At 50.1% G+C, this 19,812-nt stretch overlaps 1 protein-coding gene across 2 annotated transcripts in view; it reads left to right on the top strand.

The window, feature by feature from the left end:
• DOCK1 (dedicator of cytokinesis 1) overlaps positions 1 to 19,812 on the top strand; it is a 535,081-nt gene that overhangs the window by 407,087 nt on the left and 108,182 nt on the right. For both annotated transcript variants that reach the window (XM_047760279.1, XM_047760280.1), the window contains exon 30: positions 19,520 to 19,598. In XM_047760279.1, the coding sequence (XP_047616235.1) occupies positions 19,520 to 19,598 (79 nt within the window). The remainder of the gene's footprint in view (positions 1 to 19,519; positions 19,599 to 19,812) is intronic.

Genomic DNA, 19,812 nt, shown 5'->3' on the forward strand with positions numbered 1-19,812 from the left:
AACCATCAATCCTCCGTCATTCAGCTGTTAACTGGGAATGTGTTATGGACACGATGGTCTGGGGGATATGGAGAATGGGACATGTGGGCTCTCCCTCCAGGCACAGGCCGTTGCTACGGGAAGAATAGCGGTTATAATCCCCGGGGTGGTAGGAAGCGATATGCCATATTGGTACTTTGGACCAACAGAGGTCTTGTAGTTGCCAGATCCTTTTTTTTTTTCTTTCTTTCTGTTTGTCTTTTTAGGGCCGCACCTGAGGCATATAGAAGTTCCCGGGCTAGGGGTCCAATCGGAGTTACAGCTGCCAGCCTGCGCCACAGCCACAGCAACATGGGATTCAAGCAACATCTGTAGCCTATACCACTGCCACAGCAATGCCAGATCCGAGCCCCTCTCTGACCTATGCCACAGCTCACGCCAACGCCAGATCCTTAAGCGTTGGCCAGGTTTTGAATTCACGTCCTTACGGGTACTAGTCAGGTTGGCATCCTGAAGCCATGATGGGACTCCCCGATCTTTTGTTGATTTCAGTGTGGTAGGCAGAGCAAGGGTCCCCCAGAGATGCCCTGGTCCTAATCCCCCCCCCGCCCCCAATCCTGTGACTATGTTATGCCCCATGCCAGGGGGGGTCTTAAGATCACAGATGGAAAGTGGAAGCTGGAAGAGGAAGGAAGGTGGAATCTTCCCTAGACGGTCCAGAAGGAATGCAGCTCTTTGACAGGTCAGTTTTAGCCCAGGGAGATCCATTCTGGACTTGTGTTTTCAGAACTGTAAGATAAGACATTTGTGTTGTTTAAGCCTCTGAGTTGTGGTCATTCGTCTGAGCGGCAGCAGTGTAGGGAAAGCAGGACACTCAGGAACATTGCTGAGTCCTCGTTGAGTTGCCTACTGGGAAGCTCCTCTCGGTCTCCCCTCTGTGGGTCCCTCGTCTCCTAGACCTTCCGTGTCCTCCCTGTGATGTCTGCCTGCGGCCCTGAGGACAAATCCACACCAAGCAGGACCACTGTCCCCTCCGCTTGTTGTCCTTGGCCACTTGTGGAGTTTGTTCTAAATGGCGGTTTCGTAAAGAGGTTCTTTATCTCAAAGTAAACATGTAATTAGATTCATGACAGCTGGAAATCTTTGACGCCCCTTCATGCTTTGGGCAAAGGGAGATGACGCAGCCTGGCGGGGAGATAGTGGTGCTTGTCGTCCCATTCTGGGCTCTTCAAAACCTCTACCCCCTTCTCTGCAGACCTTCCTGGGTTCTCATCTGTCCCTGGCTCCCCTATGACAGCAGCAAGTCTGCTCGCTGCAGGGAGGGGGCTTGGGGAGCAGGAGGATGAGCAGAGATGGCCCTCGAGGCAGAGCCCCCGGTCCAGTCCCTGATGGCTGCTCCCCCATGTGGCTTTCACCGTCTGTGTCATGACTTCTAGGTGCCTACATGTCATCAGGTCACCCCACATTAGCACCCTAAGAATCTCCAGACAGTCCAGCCCAACACTTATAAACGGTGTGTTCAGTCACTTCCCACGGGTACAGGGTCCCTTCTCTTCCACCCATGCTCCTCTGCTCGCCTTTTCCTCACTCACGTGGACACCGGGGAAGGACGAAGTCTGCCCCTGCTTTCCCTGCGACCTCCTAGACTTCTTCCTCCAGGCTTCCCCAGCAGTCACCCTCCCACCCCCAGCCAAGCCTGATGCTCCCCCCAGGAGCAGCTGCACCCACTGCTGGTACCGGGTGCATGGCTGCTGCTTCCACTGCGTGTCAGATACCGTTTCCTGGGAAAGCTGATACCGTTGCCCCCACCTCTCTGCCAGGCGAGTTTGAAGATACCTGGAAGGTGGTGCCCAGGCTCTCTCTTGCTCCGCGCACCCCTTCCCCAGCCTCCCAGGACGTCCCTTTGCATCACCCATGGCTGCTTCTGGGGCTTGAAAAAGTGTGTGCGTATCTTTTCAGCCAGCTGTGGGAAAGGAAGGCAGGGTATTTAAACTGTAATTTCCCTTATGCGTCTTCCAAAGCCAAGTAGATGTTGTCTATAAGAGGTACCCCTGTGCTAAGGCCGGGCAGCGCAGTTACATTTGTGGGGAGCTGCCTGTATGGGGGGGTGCCTGAGTCTGGGTGTCCATCCACCTCCACCTTCTCGACACCATGCGGCCACTGAGCTGAGGGGCAAGGAGAAGGATGGGCATCTTGGCTCTGCACCTGCTGTCTGGTCCCCTGGGCAAGGACTGAGCCCCATGGTTCCCACCTGTGCATTGTAGAGCGCTGTGAGCAGAGAGGTGAGTCATGGCTCAGCCGGCACGTGTAAGACTCACATAAAGCATCAGCTCTCTGTTCCTTGCGTGGGCTCGGCAAACGGCAAGTGCCAGCTCGTCTCCGACTGTGCGTTTTAGCATCTCAGCTGGTGCCCAGTGTTGCTTTCATTGCTGGGCGGTGTCAAGGTCAGCTGTGAAATAAGCTGCCAGGCCTCTGCATCTTGGGCCCTCCCTCCAGGGTGAGGGCCCACAGCAGAGGTGGGAGGAACCACTGCAGGGGGACGCTGCTTGCACAAGGCTGGTTCTTGATCCTTGAGGAGGTGGGCAGGGTGCTTCGGCTCCCCCTCGCCCCGGCTTCGCTGCGTGTTGTCACTGGGTCAGGAGAGAGCAGGTCAACAAAGGCATCCTTGAGTCCCTGGAGAAGTGAGTTATAGATGCTCACTTGGAGGAGACGCTGGTGGGAAGAACAATCTGATGCCTTCAACCTCTGGACCTGAAATGACAGACATGGGCTGGGCAGAAATAACCCATCTCAAATTCAGTTGACAACCTAGCACCAGCCACATCTCTAGGGAGACAATGAAGCAGCCTTCACCGTCATCCCCTGTCATCTCAGACTTGCCATTAATTGGGGACTCGTTAAAGCAGCGTGTCAATATTAGAATTCAGAAATAACCGGAAAGTTAATTTCCTGGGGGGCAGCTGGTGAAGACAGCTCCGTGTAGCCCCCACGGAGGTCCCAGCAGGGCTGGGGACCCCCGTGCAGACCATCTCATGGACAGGGTTCTCTCTAAGCCCACTGTGCAGGCATGACACCTGATGTCCTTACGCCACTGTAGGGGTGAGGGGCACACCGTTGGGCGTGACCGAAGGCAAGTCCTGATTCTTTTTCTTCAACACGCGTAGCTCTTTATCATTAAAAATGGGTGAAATGTAGCTGTTCTCCACCACTTTGCTGCCCGATCAAAGTCTGCCACACGGAGAGACATTTATTTCAGACCCTTTCCGATGAACAATCCAGGCACACAGTCGGCTCTGAGAATCCAAGAAGCCCCTCTTCTCTGTCATTTTAGGGGTTGGAAAGTCTTCTGGGAGCAGGATTCAGGTAAGCTTGGAGTCATCATCAGGCAGCCAGGGTTCTCCAAACCGGTGGCTTGACACCAGGACAGAGGGTTGAGCTTTGCGCCCCGTCCCTCAAGGCGGGGCTCCTTGGAACCATATGTCCCCTTCACCCATGAGCGAGCTGAGTCCCCAGACTCTTTTAGCGCATCCGCTTTCCTTGATTTCCACTAGGAGAGCCTGTTTCTATTATCTGTTATCTTTCGTTATCCGAAGGCACACACACACACACACACACACACACACACACACGAAAGGCATTCTAGCAATTGTCACTCTCACATTTCTGCTTTTGATCAGGATGAGGCTAAGCGCTTGCCCGGGTCTGCTGTGGAATGTGGTTTTCTAATGAAAGGTTGGTGGCCACCTGGCTACAGTCCTTAAAATTTCTCTCTTCAACTAGACTCTCTGCTGAAGTACTTGAGAAATTAATTTTTATAGACCTCCTCACCCTTCCCTTGAGCCTACTCTTCTTCTTTTTTGGTAATGCATATTTGAATTCATTCCTCAAACTATGACTTACATAATTTTGTTCCATGAAATAATGCCATTTGCAGCAACCTGGGTGGAACTAGAGATTGTCATACTAAGTGAAGTTAAGTCAGAAAGAGAAAGACAAATACCATCTGATAGCACCTATATGTGGAATCTAAAATATGGCACATGGAGTTACCATCATGGCACAGCAGAAACGAGTCCAACTAGGAACGATGTGGTTGCAGGTTCAATCCCTGGCCTCGCTCAGTGGGTTAAGGATCCGGCGTTGCCGTGAGCTGTGGTGTAGTCCAGCAGCAACAGCCCATAAAAAAAATAATAATAATAAAAATAAAATAAAATAAAATAAAATATGGCACAAATGGGAGTTCCTTTGTGGCTCAGTGGGTTAAACATCCAGTGTCATCTGTGCAGTAGCTTGGGTCACTGCTTTGATGCAGGTTCGACCCCTAGCCTGGGAACTTCACATGCCCTGGGCATAACCGAAAACAAATATGACACAAACAAACCTGTCTATAAAACAGAAACAGACAGACTTGTAGATGCCAAGGGGGGAAGGGTTGGGAGAGAGATGGAGTGGGAGGTGGGGGGGTAGCAGATATAAGCTATTATACATGGAGAGGATAAACAACAAAGTCCAATATTAAAATGTGTGTGTGGATATATGTAGAAACATAGACAGATAAATAGATAGGTATCTCTGTCTATCTAGATATATAGCTTTATGGCAGGAATCAGCACAACACTGTGAATCAACTATACTTGAGTTTTTTAAAAAACAAGGGAAAACAATAATTCCATTCCCAAGGAGGTGTAGGTATGCTGTGGGGGGAGGTGGGGAGGAGAAGCCAGGATTAAATCCAGTGTTGCCAGTTTGGAGAGCCATGGTTCATAAAAGACCTCAAGGGACTTTTGACACCTGTGTCACGGGAGAGGGAAGCCGCTCAAGGTTGGTACAGCGGGTCAGTGGTAGAGCCTGGGTTTCATCTCAGGCCATTTATCCCCGGAGTCTCGGCTCTCAACACCAACCAAGGCTTGAAGCCCCGTCTTCCAGGCTCAGGCAAGGCCAGTGATGAGGAGGAAACCCCAGGGTGCTTGAGGGCTGGGGTGGAGGATGTGGAGAAGCGTGCACTTACATCCAGGGAAGACTAAAGAACAAGAGGTCTGAGCAGTAAACGCTAAGCCAATTGGAACTAGAAAGTAGGGAGGGATTGATTGGTTTACAGCGAGAACATGGTGGCCACTGTTCAGAGGGGTGAAAGGGGGGGATTTTCTTTCTCCTTGATTACCATTTGTTTAAACCATAGCGAGGCCACATGAGATTCTGAAAGGAATGGATACGTGTATGTGTATGGCTGAGTCACTTTGCTGTACAGCAGAAACGGTCACGACCTTGTAAATTAACTCTTTTTCAGTACAACTTAGAAAGGGTCCCCCCCAAAAAAGGCCAGTTCCCAGCTTTGTGGGCTATACCTTCCCTGTTGCAGCATGTCAATGAATGGCCATGGGTCTGTACCAATAAAACTTTATTTGTACCAATCAGCTGCGAACCGGACTTGGCCCATGGGCTGCAGTTTGCTGACCTTGCAGTTGGCCACCGTCAGGTTTTGTATTTTCTGGCTTAGGGTTTTAACACAGGCTCAGGAAATTCCAGTCCCATCACTTACTATGCAGGGCCACGCTCCTCTCACTACCAAGAAAGCCTCGTCTCTTTAGTAAAAGTCAGAGAAGGTCTGTAAATATGGATGAGTGTGGAGGCGCTTCGATGGACTGTACGGGGAGGAAAAGCATCATTCAGTTCTTGAGCTCTCATGTTCTGGGTTGCTACACTGACTCCAGCGAACAAATGGACTCAGAATCAGATGCCACCCTGGGCTTAGAATAAGATTATGCCTCTTAATAGAAAGTGTCACTCAGTGGATTGCAGACAAGAGGCCTCCTGAAGAGGCCTCGCGAGACCCAGTTCCGGTTGATATTTCGAGCTTTATCTTCCAAACTCCCCTGCACTGAACTGAGTCTTTCATCTTGTCACAAAGACTCAGAATGGCACAGGGGCCAAAAACAAAGGACAGAATGCCACGATGACAGCCTGTCCCCCTGGGGCTGGCAGAAGAATGGAAGTGGCACGCAGAAAAGCCAGGTTGGTATCGAGGTTTGTGGTTCCGAGGACCCCTGAGGCTCCTTGGGGAATCTTCTGGCTGGAGGGTGGCTGGGCTCTGGAGAGGAAACGTTATCTTTACTGGGATTGTGTTGTATAGCCTGGAGAAAGGGCTTCTGCAGACGGAACGCCATGGCCTTAAGCTGGGGAGATTATGTGGGTGGGGGCCGAAGGTGATCCAGGAACCCTTTCCAAGGAGAGAGTTCTCTCCTGCTTCTAGCGGCAGAAGGAGGTGAGACTTTGCAGCATGAGAAGGGCTTAACGGGCTGGTTTGGAGAGACCCACGGGAGAAGGAATGCAGGAGCCGCCGAGAGCAGTGGGGACCCCAGCTGGCAGCAAGGACGTGGGGACCTCACACCTTCAGCTGCAGTAGATTGCCTTCAGCCTGGAGGAGCCCCTGTGGCAGAACCCACCTCAGCCAGCTCCTGCACCAAGGCCTTCTGAGACCTCAAGCCGAGGACCCCACATAGGCTTGGGGACTTCTGACCCATGGAGCTTTGGGTGATCATTGAAGCCACCATGTTTGTGGTGATTTGTGACACATGGGCAGCAACGCTTCCCAGGGCAGGTGGCCAGCACGTGATGCCTGTCAAGCTGGAAGCCAGGGGCATCCTGCACCTGCAGCACTGTCAGGAAACTCAGTCTCGAAACCCGAGCTGGAACCTCACCAGGTCTCCCATTTCCGAATTGGGACATTAATTACCCCTTCCAGGAAAGTCTTTGGCACCGTCTGAGCCGCTCTCCATGGATAAAGACGGTGGAAGAAAGTCCCATACCCTCAGCAAGTGATGCGATTCAGCAGATGATGAGACTGCTGAGCCCCACTGCAATCAAGTGCTGAAGTGGCAAGATGCCCTCCTTGCCTAAGAGCTTCCGCCACCGCCGAGCTTTCGGGAACATGAATCTCCTAAAGTCACCTGGCTCCCTGCAGGCTGAGGGGAGCCTTCGGAGGCCTCTTATGAAACAAAGAGCAAAGAAGAGGACAAAGACCTTCATCTTTTGTCTTGCTCTCTTTTGTGTGTGTGTTTTTAGGGCTGCACCCTTGGCGTATGGAGGTTCCCAGGCTAGGGGTCTAATCGGAGCTGTAGCTGCCAGCCTACGCCACAGCCACAAGCAGCGCTGGATCCGAGCTGCCTCTGCGACCTACACCACAGCTCCTGGCAACGCTGGATCCTTAACCCACTGAGCGAGGCCAGGGATCCAACCCAAGTCCTCATGGGTACCAGTCAGGTTCATTACTGCTGAGCCACAACGGGAACTCCCATCTCCCAGTATGTTTCTTGCACCTGTCAGTGACTGAGCAGCTGAGGGGACCTCTGACAAACACAACTCCTCCAACTCCACCACCCACAGACCTTGAGGGGGAAGATGGTGTTCAGAGTCATTCGTTCACTTGCCCGAGGTTGCACAGCCCGAAAGGGACGGGGCGGGGCGCAATGGAGGATGTGACGCAAGTCTCTGCCTCTCCCCGTTTCTCTCGTTCCTTGTGCTTCTCCTCCAGCTCCTCCCCGAGGGGGCACAGCACGTGGGGGGGGGGGGTGGGCACAGCACGTGGGGAGCGCACCAGCCCAGTGAACGAGAAACTAAAGGAGAAGTGATGAGAAGTCACCACGCACCCGTGAGGAGGGAGATGGGGTCATCACTGGCTGCTGGGTGGCTGCTCCCCGCACCCACCCAAAGCACCTGCCCCCTGAACAGGCAAAAATCCTTGCCCCAGTTTTTAGCCTTTGGCAAGTGAGCCCGAAGCAAATCACATTCATTTGCTAAATGATGACAGTGCCTTGAGCAGGTCTTGAAAATGAACCAGGATAAATTCTCGGCACAGCTGGTATTTTCCGAGCAGGAAATAACTGGAAAGCATCACCCCCTTCGTGCAGTTATCCTAGTTTCCCTCAAGAATGGCTGCCTTCAGCTCTGCACTGGGCTCTCAGCCTCTGTTCTCCTGTGCTTACTACGTGGATTCATTTATACTGCGTTTTATGTAAGATACATTGCTGGGTGCTGTAGGGAATAAGGTTCAGCACACACGGACCTTCAGCAGACTCGCAGTTGATTTGAGACATGCTGGGTTAGGTGGCCACTGTCACGTGTCGGATTGCGGGAGAGAAGATACACTAGCACCTTGAAGGACCCTGCATGGGTGGGTGATGTCGTCACAACTTCGAGTTTCTATTTCTTTATGTTCACACTCCTTTGTTAATGCCCCACCTCCTCCCACAACAGATCTGAACATCCTGTTTCTTTGGGGAGTAAAAGTCAGACCTTCTTATTTCTCAGTCAGTGTTTGGTCCTTGGTTTGCTTACGTGTTTTGTTTTGAAGTCGTGGCACTGAGTCAGGCTGATGGTGGGTTACGGACAGAGAGATCACAGCCCCCCGCCGCAGTTTCTGGATTTATCCTGTCCTCTTTCCTTCTCATGCTTTTCTCTTTTTTTTATTATTGGGGTAAGATACAAATAGGTAACATTTTATGTTTTGTGTATGTATATGTAACATAACATGTGCCATTTTAACCACGTATATGTGTACGATCGGCGGCATCACTTCCATTCACCATGGGGTGCATCCATCACCACTGTTTTTTTACAGAATGTTGCATCATGAAAAAGAAACTTGGCATTCCTGGCTTCTAACCCCCCACTCCCCGCTCCCACATAGTAGGAACTCAGAAGATGCTTCAGTGCCAGGTATACCTCCCCTTACACCCTGGACAGCAGATCGTGCCTGTTGCGCATGCTCCAGGGGGTGGGTCAGTGGTCACCCCCTCTCCCGCGTCCTCTGCCCTCTAGCCTCCACCCCCCTTGGCCGTCCTTGGGCACATCCACCGTGCTTGTCCTTGACACCTCCAGGTAGCAATCACGGGAACTAGAGGAGGACCTGGGAGAGGAGGCAGGAGGGCCCGCTGGGTGGATGCTGGGGCGCCGGTGCGGGGGTCCCTGGGGTGAGGGTCTAGAGTGAGGATACAATGGTCCCTCGCGTGCCCCGTCCACCAGTGGCGATGCTTTACTTCCTAGTGTTTACTGGCGGGCACTCCCCATGTGTCTGTCTTGCCCACGCTGGCGCTAAATCCATCAGCTTTTGTTTTGTGATGTTGAAACAGATGAAGCAGGCGGGACTGGGGGCCGAGAGGGAAGTAGGCAGAAGGAGATGACTGAGGTGCATGGAAGTCGTCTACTTTGGTTTCCAAATCGCTTTTCTCCCAACTCTTGGTAACACCACTTCCAGACCTAAAGAGGGCAGTGACCCTCTCAGCTCTGGAAAGGGCTCTTTAAAGTCTTTGTATCGGGAGTTCGCTTTGTGGCTCGGCAGTTAATGAAGCTGACTAGGATCCATGAGGATGTGGGATCGGTCCCTGGCCTCGATTCGTGGGTTAAGGATCCGGCATTGCCGTGAGCTGTGGTGTAGGTCGCAGAGGCAGCTCGGTTCCTGCGTTGCTGTGGCTGTGGCGTAGGCTGGTGGCTGCACTTCCAATTCGACCTCTAGCCTGGGAACCTCCATTTGCCATGGGAGCGGCCCAAGAAATAGCAAAAAGACAAAAAAACAAAAACAAACAAAAAAACCGGTTAAGATTGGCGTTCCTGCTGTGGCACAGTGGGTTCAGGATCCGGCTTGTCTCTGTGGTGTTGCCAGTTTGATCCCTGGCCCGGCACAGTGGGTTCAGGATCCCGCATTGCCGCAGTGATGGTGTAGGTCAAAGCTGTGGCTCAGATTCGATCCCTGGCCCGGGAACTTCCATGTGTCGGGGGTGCAGCTGAAAAAGGGGGGGGGGGGAACATGGCTAAGAGAGACACGTAGATTTTGTTATGTGTACTTGACCACCATTTTTAAAAGGCTTTATCGAAAGAAAGAAAGAAAGAAGGAAAGAAAGAAAGAGAAAAAGAAAGAAAGAAAGAAAGAACCAAAAACATTTATTTACAAAATTAGGCCATGGGTTGTGGTTTGGGGCACCTTTCTGGAAGGAGGAAGAGATAGTTGCAGGCAGACCAGGAAGAAACTAGCTGAGCTTGGTGAGAAGTAGCAAGGGAGGCTTGTGTCCCAGTTATTCTGTGCTTGGTGAGACGTGTGTGTGTGTGTGTGTGTGTGTGTGTGTATCTTAGTCATAACAGTGACTGAGGCGTTCCTGAGATAATTGCTACATTGCGGAACGGAGACCTGGAGCCCTCAGGAAAGCCTGGAGAGGCCAGTGTTAACGGCACATCTTCCGAAAAGCGACCCCCACCCCTGCCGCCAACTGTCCAGCCTGTCAGTGACAGAGACGCCTCCTGAGCATTAGCCAGGGCTGGCCGTGAACTCTGTGGAAGGCAGGCGCTTTCTGCTCCCAGATGAGTTAGAAACGAATTTGACCAGAGCATGTGGCTAAGTCTCTGCTGTAAAGTGCCTTAAATGTTAAGGGCCTTAAACCTGGGAAGAACTGACTTCCACAACATTCTAAAAATACTAAGGGCCAGAATGAAAAGGCTGCCTACTGTATGATCAGCCACCCCATGGCCTCCTGAGAAAGCCGGGTCCATGGAGGCAGGAGAGATCCGTGGTTCCCCGGGGCTCAGTGTTGAGCAGGCAGGGCTCAGACGACGTTCAGGGCAGCAGAAGGATTCCGGATGATGCTGTGGTGGTGGATTTGTCCAGAGCCAGGGGCGGACAACACCAGCAGTGAGCCCTGGCGTAAACTCTGCACTTCAGGTGATCAAGATGGCCTAAGTTCATCAGTTAGAACACGCGTGCCCCTTGGGGTAGGATGCCAGGCTTGGGGGAACCAGGGGAGCGAGGAGAGCTCTCTGTGCTTTCACTCAACTTTGCTGTGGACCTAAGAATAAAGTCTGTTTGGAGTTCCTGCTGGGGCGATATGGGACAAGCGGCGTCTCTGCAGCACCAGGACTCCGGTTCGCCCCCTCCCAGGCCTGGCACAGCGGGTTAAAAATCCAACATTGCCGCAGCTCTGGCTCACATTTGATCCCTGGCCCAGGAACCCCATATGCCGCGGGTGGCCAAAAAAAGGAGAAAAAAATCATAACTCTGTTTAAAAAGAATAATAACAAGGGAGTTCCCACTGTGACTCAGTGGTAACAAACCTGACTAGTATCCATGAAGACACCAGTTTGATCCCTGGCCTCGCTCAGTGGGTTAAGGATCCCGTGTTGCCGTAAGCTGTGGTGTAGGTCGCAGATGCAGCTCCATTTGGACCTTAGCCTGGGAACCTCCATATGCTGTAGGTATGGCCCTAAAAAGAGAATGGAGTGGAGAGGAATAAAATGAAATGAAATGAAATGAAATGGGGGTGTCTGGGATGGGAGAAAAGACGGGACAATCCTGGGCAGAGGTGATGCTTGCTGAAGCCGAGGGAGGAGCGCAGGGATCGCCTGGCTGTGTCCTTGCGTATGTGTTGGAAATTTCCCTCAGCACAGGTGCAAGGATATACCCGTCTCCTGCCGACCACACCAATCGATCGACGTTTCTAAGAAAGCCCGCATAATTGTGGCAGTTGTGACCGTGGTCTCGGCCTGCCAGGAGCATGCACTCCTGCCTCTCTGAGCTTTCGTGTCCTTCTTTGTAAAATATTAGGTCCTTCATTCCCCACCAGACCTGTGTGCGTCAAATTCTGTGATTTCCACGCAGTCACAACACCGCGTGCAACATACAAGGCACCCAGAAGATGTTCTCACCAGCCGAGCAGCAGACCCTCAGAGGGGAGGTGGCGTGGGAGCCACACGGGAGGGCAGTGGGTCATGGCCAACGGGCACGGTTTAGGTGGGAACGTGAGCCGGAGCGTGCATCCAGGGCACCAGCGCATTGAGCTTGGGTGGGACAAGCAGGCCGGGGCCCAGAGGTCTCTGCTCAAGGAGACGCCCCAGCAGGGATGTATGTCCCACTTAGTGAGGAGCAGGTGCTCCCTGGAAACTCTCTGTAAGTCCTGTGGACCTCATGGCTGAGCCAGTTTCTACTAGGATTGGCCAGAGGAACGTTTCAGAGCAACCCGCGTCGTACTTGAGCATCGGATGGGTGTGGAAGCCTTACTGGTTGAAAAAGCAGTGAGGAGATCTCATGCGTGCAGGAATCAATGGCGGTGCCTCTTTGGCTTTCTGGTTCCTTCCTCTCTAGAAAGTCCTCAAGGGCTCCCATCACCCATCTTCCAACATGAAGGCTCTGTACCCCGCCACCTCCAACCTCTCAAGGTCTGGCCCCAGCCGACCCTTCCAGAAAGTTCTCGTGATGTGTGTCTTCCCACTGTTTCCCAAGGTGCAAAGGCTGGAGGTGGGTCCCACTCAGCCCCCCACCTCCGTGCATCCCTTGACCGAGACCCAACAAGATCTTTCTTAGAGGTCACGTGTCCGTGCTCACGTGGCCTGCATTCGGAACCCACCCACCAGAGGAGGTGGCTGGTCCTGCTGAGTCACTGACGTGACAAAGAGATGCTCTCCTGCCAGCGGGATGTGCTGGGAGCTGCTGCCCTGGAGGAAGGCGTCCGTCCCGTGCTGTTCTTCGCATCTCTTTCGTCGCTTCACCTTAAGTTGCCTCTCCTTCCCAGGCTTCCTGAATTATGCGGACGTCATTGTCAGGCGGCTTTCCAGCTCCCATTCCTTGACTCATTGTTCTGCAGGAATAGAGCCTGTCACTTTAAATTTGTTTGCGTTTTCCCAACCACTTTGGGCAAAGCCCTTTGTTAAAAGAGGCGGATTTCTTCCCCCCTCGGAGCGACTCTTGTTTGAATGCCAGAGGTATTTCATTGTCCTCACACTGAACTGTACAATCTAATTATGTAACTTTTAGGGAAGGGATAAGCCAAGCCCCACAGCAGCCCCATGTGAGAAATGGGGCTGTGCTGCCCCTGGAAGCTCAGCGCTTCTCTCCATAGATGTTTCTTTCTCTAGTAATGAAGCCTCTCATCTTCCATTTTATTGGCAGCAAGCACTGGGTAACAGAGAGATGGAAACGCCTGCGGCTCTGTCATAATATAGTCATTTTAGTGACTGTAATTGTGCCAGGAGCCTCTAGTAGTTAAATTGGTTCCTGATTATGTTCCGCTTTCTAAGTTCCCTTCTTCTCAATTAACACGTAATTATTTCGGCCTGTGCTGCTTTGATTCCTCCATACACATTGCTTTCCGATAGGCGGCTTTTCGGAGACGGTCCCCTCTGATGGAGCTCATGAGGCATCCGAGGCCCTGTGATGCAGGACAAGCGTGAGGATGTGGGTGAGAGGCAAGGCCGGTGAGGAGAGGACCTCTGGAAAATGCCTGTGCTTGGAGAGCCTCGGACCTGGGCAGCTGCCTCCTGCTCAGAGCCTCGCCCGCCACACCCAGCCGGTCTCCTGAACACATGCACGGGTCCGGCCACAGGGCATGTCTCCCCTTTGAACCAAATGCTGTGTCACATTTTATAAAGTGTCATCAGAGGTCATCGGGTTCAAATGACTGAATGATGTGGCGAGATTTCCTCCTTTCCTTTGATCTCAAAGTGAAAAAAAAAAAAACAACCCAAACCCTGAGAGTCAAAGTTCTAGGGAGCTTGTTAGAGTCCCCATAGTTTAGTACCTTATGTGCTGGTTGAAAATAAGGAGAACCTTGGGGAAGTTTTGAAGGTCTTGTAGCCAGATGTTTGCATGTATGTGAAGAGATAAATGATAAATAGATAGGTAGACTGACAGACAGTGGATGGGAAGAATTAACTTAAAACTAATTGGCTATTCGGATGCAGACAATTACTTGACACCTTCAGCAATCACGGCCCAGCATTTTGTCTCTGGTGGGAGCGCACCATTGTTAAATGTCCATGCAGAAGAGAAAGATGTCAGGAAAGTTGCCTGGTTTTATGGTGGTTCATTATTTATTTATTTATTCATTCATTCATTTTTCTCTCTTTTGTATGTTTAGGGCCATGCACGCGACATATGGAAGTTCCCAGGCTAGGCGTCCAATTGGAGCTGTAGCCACTGGCCTATCCCACCGCCACAGCAATGCCAGATCTGAGCCGTGTCTGCGACCTATACCACAGCTCGCAGCACTGCCCACCAAGCAAGGCCAGGGATAGAACCCGCATCCTCATGGATACTAGTCGGGTTCGTTACCACTGAGCCTCGACAGGAACTCCTATTTATCTAAATTTTTATGGCCACAACTACAGCATATGAAAGTTCCCAGGCCAGGGGTTGAATTGGAGCTGCAGCTGCAGGCTTACGTCACAGCCACAGCAACACCGGATCTGAGCCATGTCTGCGACCTATGCTTCAGCTTGTGGCAATGCCGGATCCTTAACCCACTGAGTGAGGCCAGGGATCAAACCCACGTCTTCATGGATACTAGTCGGGTTTGTTACCACTGAGTCACAAAGGGAACTCCCTTGTTATTGTTATTTTTAAACAGATTTTAGTATTTTTTTCAGCCAGGGTTGAACCTGCATCCTCCTGGACAATGTGTTGGGTTCTTAACCCACTGAGCCACAACAGGAACTCCTGTTCATTTGTTTTTGTTTTTTTGTTTTGTTTTGTTTTCTGGTTTGTTTTTTTTTAATTTATTTATTTTTCCGCTGTACAGCATGGGGGACAAGTTACACTTCCATGTATACATTTTTTTTCCACCCTTTGTTTTGTTGCATTATAAGTATCTAGACATAGTTCTCAGTGCTACTCAGCAGGATCTCATTGTAAATCCATTCCAAGTTTTATCCGATAACCCCAAGCTCCTGATCCCTCCCACTCCCTCCCTCTCCCCCCAGGGCAGCCACAAGTCTATTCTCTAAGTCCATGATTTTCTTTCTGTGGAGATGTTCACTTGTGCTGGATATTAGATTCCAGAGATAAGTGATATCATATGGTGTTTGTCTATGTCTTTCTGACTTATTTCACTCAGCATGAGAGTCTCTAGTTCCATCCATGTTGCTATAAATGGCACTATGTCATTCTTTTTCATGGCTGAGTAGTATTCCATTGTGTATATATACCACATCTTCCTAATCCAATCATCTGTCGATGGACTTTGGGTTGTTTCCATGTCTTGGCCGTTGTAAATAGAGCTGCAATGAACATGCGGGTGCATGTGTCTTTTTCAAGGAAACTCTTGTCCAGATATATGCTCAAGAGTGGGATTGCGGGGTCATATGGAAGTTCTATGTATAGATTTCTAAGTTATCTCCAAACTGTTCTCCATAGTGGTTGTACCAGTTTGCATTCCCACCAGCAGTGCAGGAGGGTTCCCTTTTCTCCACACCCCCTCCACCACCTGTTATTTGTGGACTTATTAATGATGGCCATTCTGACTGGTGTGAGGTGGTATCTCATGGTAGTTTTGATTTGCATTTCTCTTATAATCATTTGTTTTTAATTGTATGAGCTTTGGGAATGATCTCTGTCTCACAGGGTCCACAGATTACTTAAACGAGGTGACGTTGTGAAGAGAGCAGCAGAGAAGTGACTCTGACTCTCTGGAGACAGGAACCAGTTACCAAGCAGCGTGACATAAAGTTCTTTCCATGAGGCCATTAAAAATAAAATTTGCGGTCACTTGCCTTGAATAATTTGAATGTCACAGAGACCAGATCTAAACCACAGGGCTTTTGAATCTTTGGGTGATGGCATAATTTGCCGGTGGCTCTCCTGGAATTATTTATTTTGTTTGTTTGGTTTTACCTTTAAAATGTTTAAAGGTAAATAAATCCTTTCATAGATTACAAATAATTGAAAAGATCTCTGTGAAATATGGGCTTGCCCTTTTTCTTAATCATTTTGACCATGCGGGGCAGCATCCATGAAAGCATTTCATTCTCACACCATTAGCTTCATTTTTTAGAAATTACTTAATTCTTGTGGCTTGGGAATGAGACGTGACTTGCTCGGTTCACAGCGGAACTGATTTCCCTTGTGGCCCCGCTCCTTTCTTTTCTGGCCGAGTAGAAGCAACACTTGTCTGTCCTCCCTGCCTTCCACCTGCCACGCTCTCTGTCCCCTGCAAGCATCTTGTTCTTGTGTCTTGGGGAGCCCAGGACATAATGAGCAGGAGGCATGACCTCTGTTCTTTGGGGTCTGATATTTGTGTACAATAACACTGCGTGCAGAGAATAAAGACAAACTCACATTTCCTGAGAGTGGATTCCTCCTCCAGGCTAGAGGTGGCTTTGAGTGTGTGTGTGTGGTTTGCCCGTTAGGAGTTCTTGGACACACCACTGGCTCTGAGCGGTCTGTGAGTGCGGATTTAAACTAACACTTCCTGAGATCAGAACATTTCTGAATATGCAGAGTGGCAAGGGGTCCTCGCAGATGCTTTGGGGGATCGTGACGTACACAAGGCAAGGTTCCCTCCACCAAGGAACTACCTTTGGAAGTGGAAAGGAGGATGAAGGCACAAGGCCCAGCTGTAGATGCCAAATGCCTAATGAGGGATGTGTTTGGTAAGAACCTCAAACGAGCTGAACCCCGCAGTGGAAAAGCTACTCGGGTTGCAAAGACTCCAGGGAGAGCTGGGGCCTACCTAGTAATCTGGCCTCCCTGAGCCTTCAGATTTGGGTCTGGGCCTGACCTTCTGGGCCAGATCATCCACATCCATCCATCCACCCACCCACCCACCCACCCGTATCCATTCATTCTTTCCTGCGGCTAGTATAGAGTGAACATCTGTGATGTGCCAGATGCCATTTGGGCATGACGGGAGCATGGGTGAATAAACAGGGCCATTTGGGAACAGTCTGGAGGGCCTCCCTGTCCTTGAGCTCCGCTTCAGCAGTGCCCAGCGTGAACAGGGTGCCCCGGGGGCTCAGAGCAGAGCCCGCTTATTCCCAGTACGCCCCTCAAGACCTCCCGACAAGAAGGACTTGACCTTCAGCCATGCCGAGCTGGGCCAGAACCTTCAATTCATACGAGAAAAGCCTCCTCCTATCACCCAGGCCCTGAGCAGGTGGTGATGCTTTTCATAATCTTCGACTGAAAACAGGGGATAAACACAGAGGTTCCTAACGGGATCTTCTCAGTGATTTCCCGAGTTTGACATTTATTAGAAATAACTCATGAACTACAGGTGATATTAAACATTGCTAGAAGTTAAGCTCCGCTTCTGTTTCCTTCTGCCTGGTTCATTGATTTGCCTTCAAGTGGACTTGAGCACTGTCAGGTTTTTAATCCCATCAAGTGTGAAACGGAGGTTGTGACACGTGTGTTCTGGACGGTCCTGCCGAGGCGAAGTGGCCCTTGATGCCTGGAGCCTGAGCGGCTCCCCTGTGTTTACAGCACTGATGATGGGTTTTGTTTAATCATCCCTTTAGTTCTCCCTCCTGCAACTTGCTTTCTGTGTGATTTATTTATTTATTTTGTCCCGGCTTTTTAAAAAATGTATAAAACGAGCCTAAATGATAGAATCTCTCTCAACACTGCTCTTTCTCAGTTGTCAGTTCCTTAAAAAAGTTTTTGTTCAGCCTTCGTATTATTTCAGCATGGCACCTTTTTATAAAAATCATTTTGAGCAATATCTTTATTTAACTAGCTGAAATCGTTCCAGAACTTAATTAGAAGTAGCATATTGCAACTGTTTGCGTGCTATCTTGAGGCAGAATAATTAGCCTGTAATGACAATGCATGTCCAAGGGAACTTGTCGCTATTATCTTAAGAGGGCTGGAGAGAGGGGCTTCCTTAAAGCTCGTAAGGACCCTGGGATCCTCAAGTGAACAGCCATGTCCCGAAGTTGAAGGCCAAGTTAAGGGGAGAAAAGAGCGTTTGTGGCCGGAAGCCTAACGTTTCCATGCGATGTAAGAGCCTCCCTCCCCCCCACCAGGACAGGAAGCTGTTCTACTCCACTGACACCTGGGGGTTCCTCTAGCCTGCCCCCGGATGCTATCTGAACACAGTTGCCAGGGTCACATGTGCCAGGTGGAGCATCCTCTCCTGAGCCCTGCATCCTGTACTTCTGAGGATCAAAGGCCAAGACTGGAGGGGTTGCCAGGAGACCAGTATCTACGAGGCATAACCTGATGCTAGCGATTCGTCCTGGTCCTGGATTAATTTGTCAGGATGCCCTAAAAGCCCTGTAGTCCGCTTTTTTTTTTCTTCTTCTTCAATAAATTACGAAATTCAGCCGGAAGATCGATTTTTTTCGATGTACCTGGGCATCCTAGAGTGGCTGTCTCTGGCAGCTGATGGCTGCTGCCACCTAGGCTGTGCTCCAGATTCATGGACCAAGGCCAGCGCCACCATGCCCCTCCATTAACAGTCACTTACAACACGAATTCCTCCTTTCTTGCTCTATCTTAACATCCTCAGGGAGGAATTCAAATAACCCCAGCTATGGTTTTCTTCAGCGGCTAAGACAGCGAACTCCAGCACAGGCCATTTGTCAGACTGGGGTTTTTGGTCCAGGATCCTGCTAATAGGTCTCTTAATGAAATGATGTGTGCAAGTCCTCTTTCTTCGAGCTGTGCACAGAATGAGTGGGAGAGAAGGTGTTGGTGATGGGGGGCGGTGATGGAGACCTTAAAGCCCCAGATGGACCCCCCCCCCCCGCCTCCACCCAGGCTAACTGGTCCTTAGTGGCTGGGGAAGGGGTGTGGTGGGGTGGGGGTGGGGCTCCTCTTGCCAGAGAGTGGTCCGTTCCTAGTAAGTAACCTAGATTTCTCTTACACTCTCTGGCTGCTTCCTGCTGTCTAAACAGAAGAAATGCAATTAAGTGTATGGTCTGTGACCCAATGCTACTTCCTCCTGCCTCCTGCCTTTGTGCAAAGGGAAGAGGGTCATTTAAAAAGGAGTATCTGGACAAAGCCCCCTTGTAAACACCCTCGAGGGAGATAACACACATCTTTGAAAGGAACACGCCTGTGAAAGGCTTCGTACTCGAGCCATTTCTGCCCGCCCCCACTGTGTATTTCATCACCAACAAGTTATGGGCAGGGCGTGAAAGGGTGTGAGATTCTGTTCTGCGTGCTTCAAATTGTACCTTATCCATGAATTAAAATTCCTGCTGTGATTCCTGGCAAATCACTCTCATATCTACCAAAGCCTTTTTTTTTTTTTTTTTAATTTTAAACAAGTAAGCAAGTACCAAAATTAGCATTTGGCTATTGCACACGTGATTCTGAAATAAGGTCTACTTCCAACCTAGTGATCTTAGATCAAACCACTCTAAGCCTGATAGACAGTATGTAACAGCAATTTTCAAATGCTTAACTTTAAAAAGCCAGCTAAGCCAAGACCAATTTCGTATTATAGCATGAAGACATTGTGACTGGAGAAAAAGATTTAATTTGCACCTTTTATTTCTTTAAAAAATAATTACGTTTTTTAGCGATACTTTTCGTATGCTACGTTCAGACGCGGTTATTTTGGTCTGTTTTTTATCCTGCATGTGCTAGTTTCCTTGATTAATTTGGACAACATCTGCATATAATTCTGTGGGCTTTTCATTGGCAGAACCTCACAGCTTTTCACAGGACTTAAGAGTTCACTTGCCAGACAGTCTCAGATTGTAGTTAATTGAAATGCCAAACCTACAAAGGTACCAGAGCAGAAGTGTGTAATTATGTAATTTTCTCTTGATCTTTCAGAGTCTTCCTGCGAGCGATTAATCAGTATGCAGATATGCTGAACAAAAAATTTCTGGATCAAGCCAACTTTGAGCTACAGGTAAGAGAAGAGGTAGACACGACCTTTTTTGGGAAAGCATGTTAAAACAAATCGCTGGTCTGAACCCATATCTTATATTTCCAGTCCTCGAACTTAATTGGTTTCCCATCTAAGGTATGGAAATGGAATTTACACTATGTGCCATTGGAACCCGAGGATTGCAAATGATGCCTTGGGGGTATTTGCTCAATTTAACAAGGAAGGAAATGGAGCT

Source organism: Phacochoerus africanus, chromosome 15, assembly GCF_016906955.1.
Source record: "Phacochoerus africanus isolate WHEZ1 chromosome 15, ROS_Pafr_v1, whole genome shotgun sequence".
Taxonomy (NCBI): Eukaryota; Metazoa; Chordata; class Mammalia; order Artiodactyla; family Suidae; genus Phacochoerus; species Phacochoerus africanus.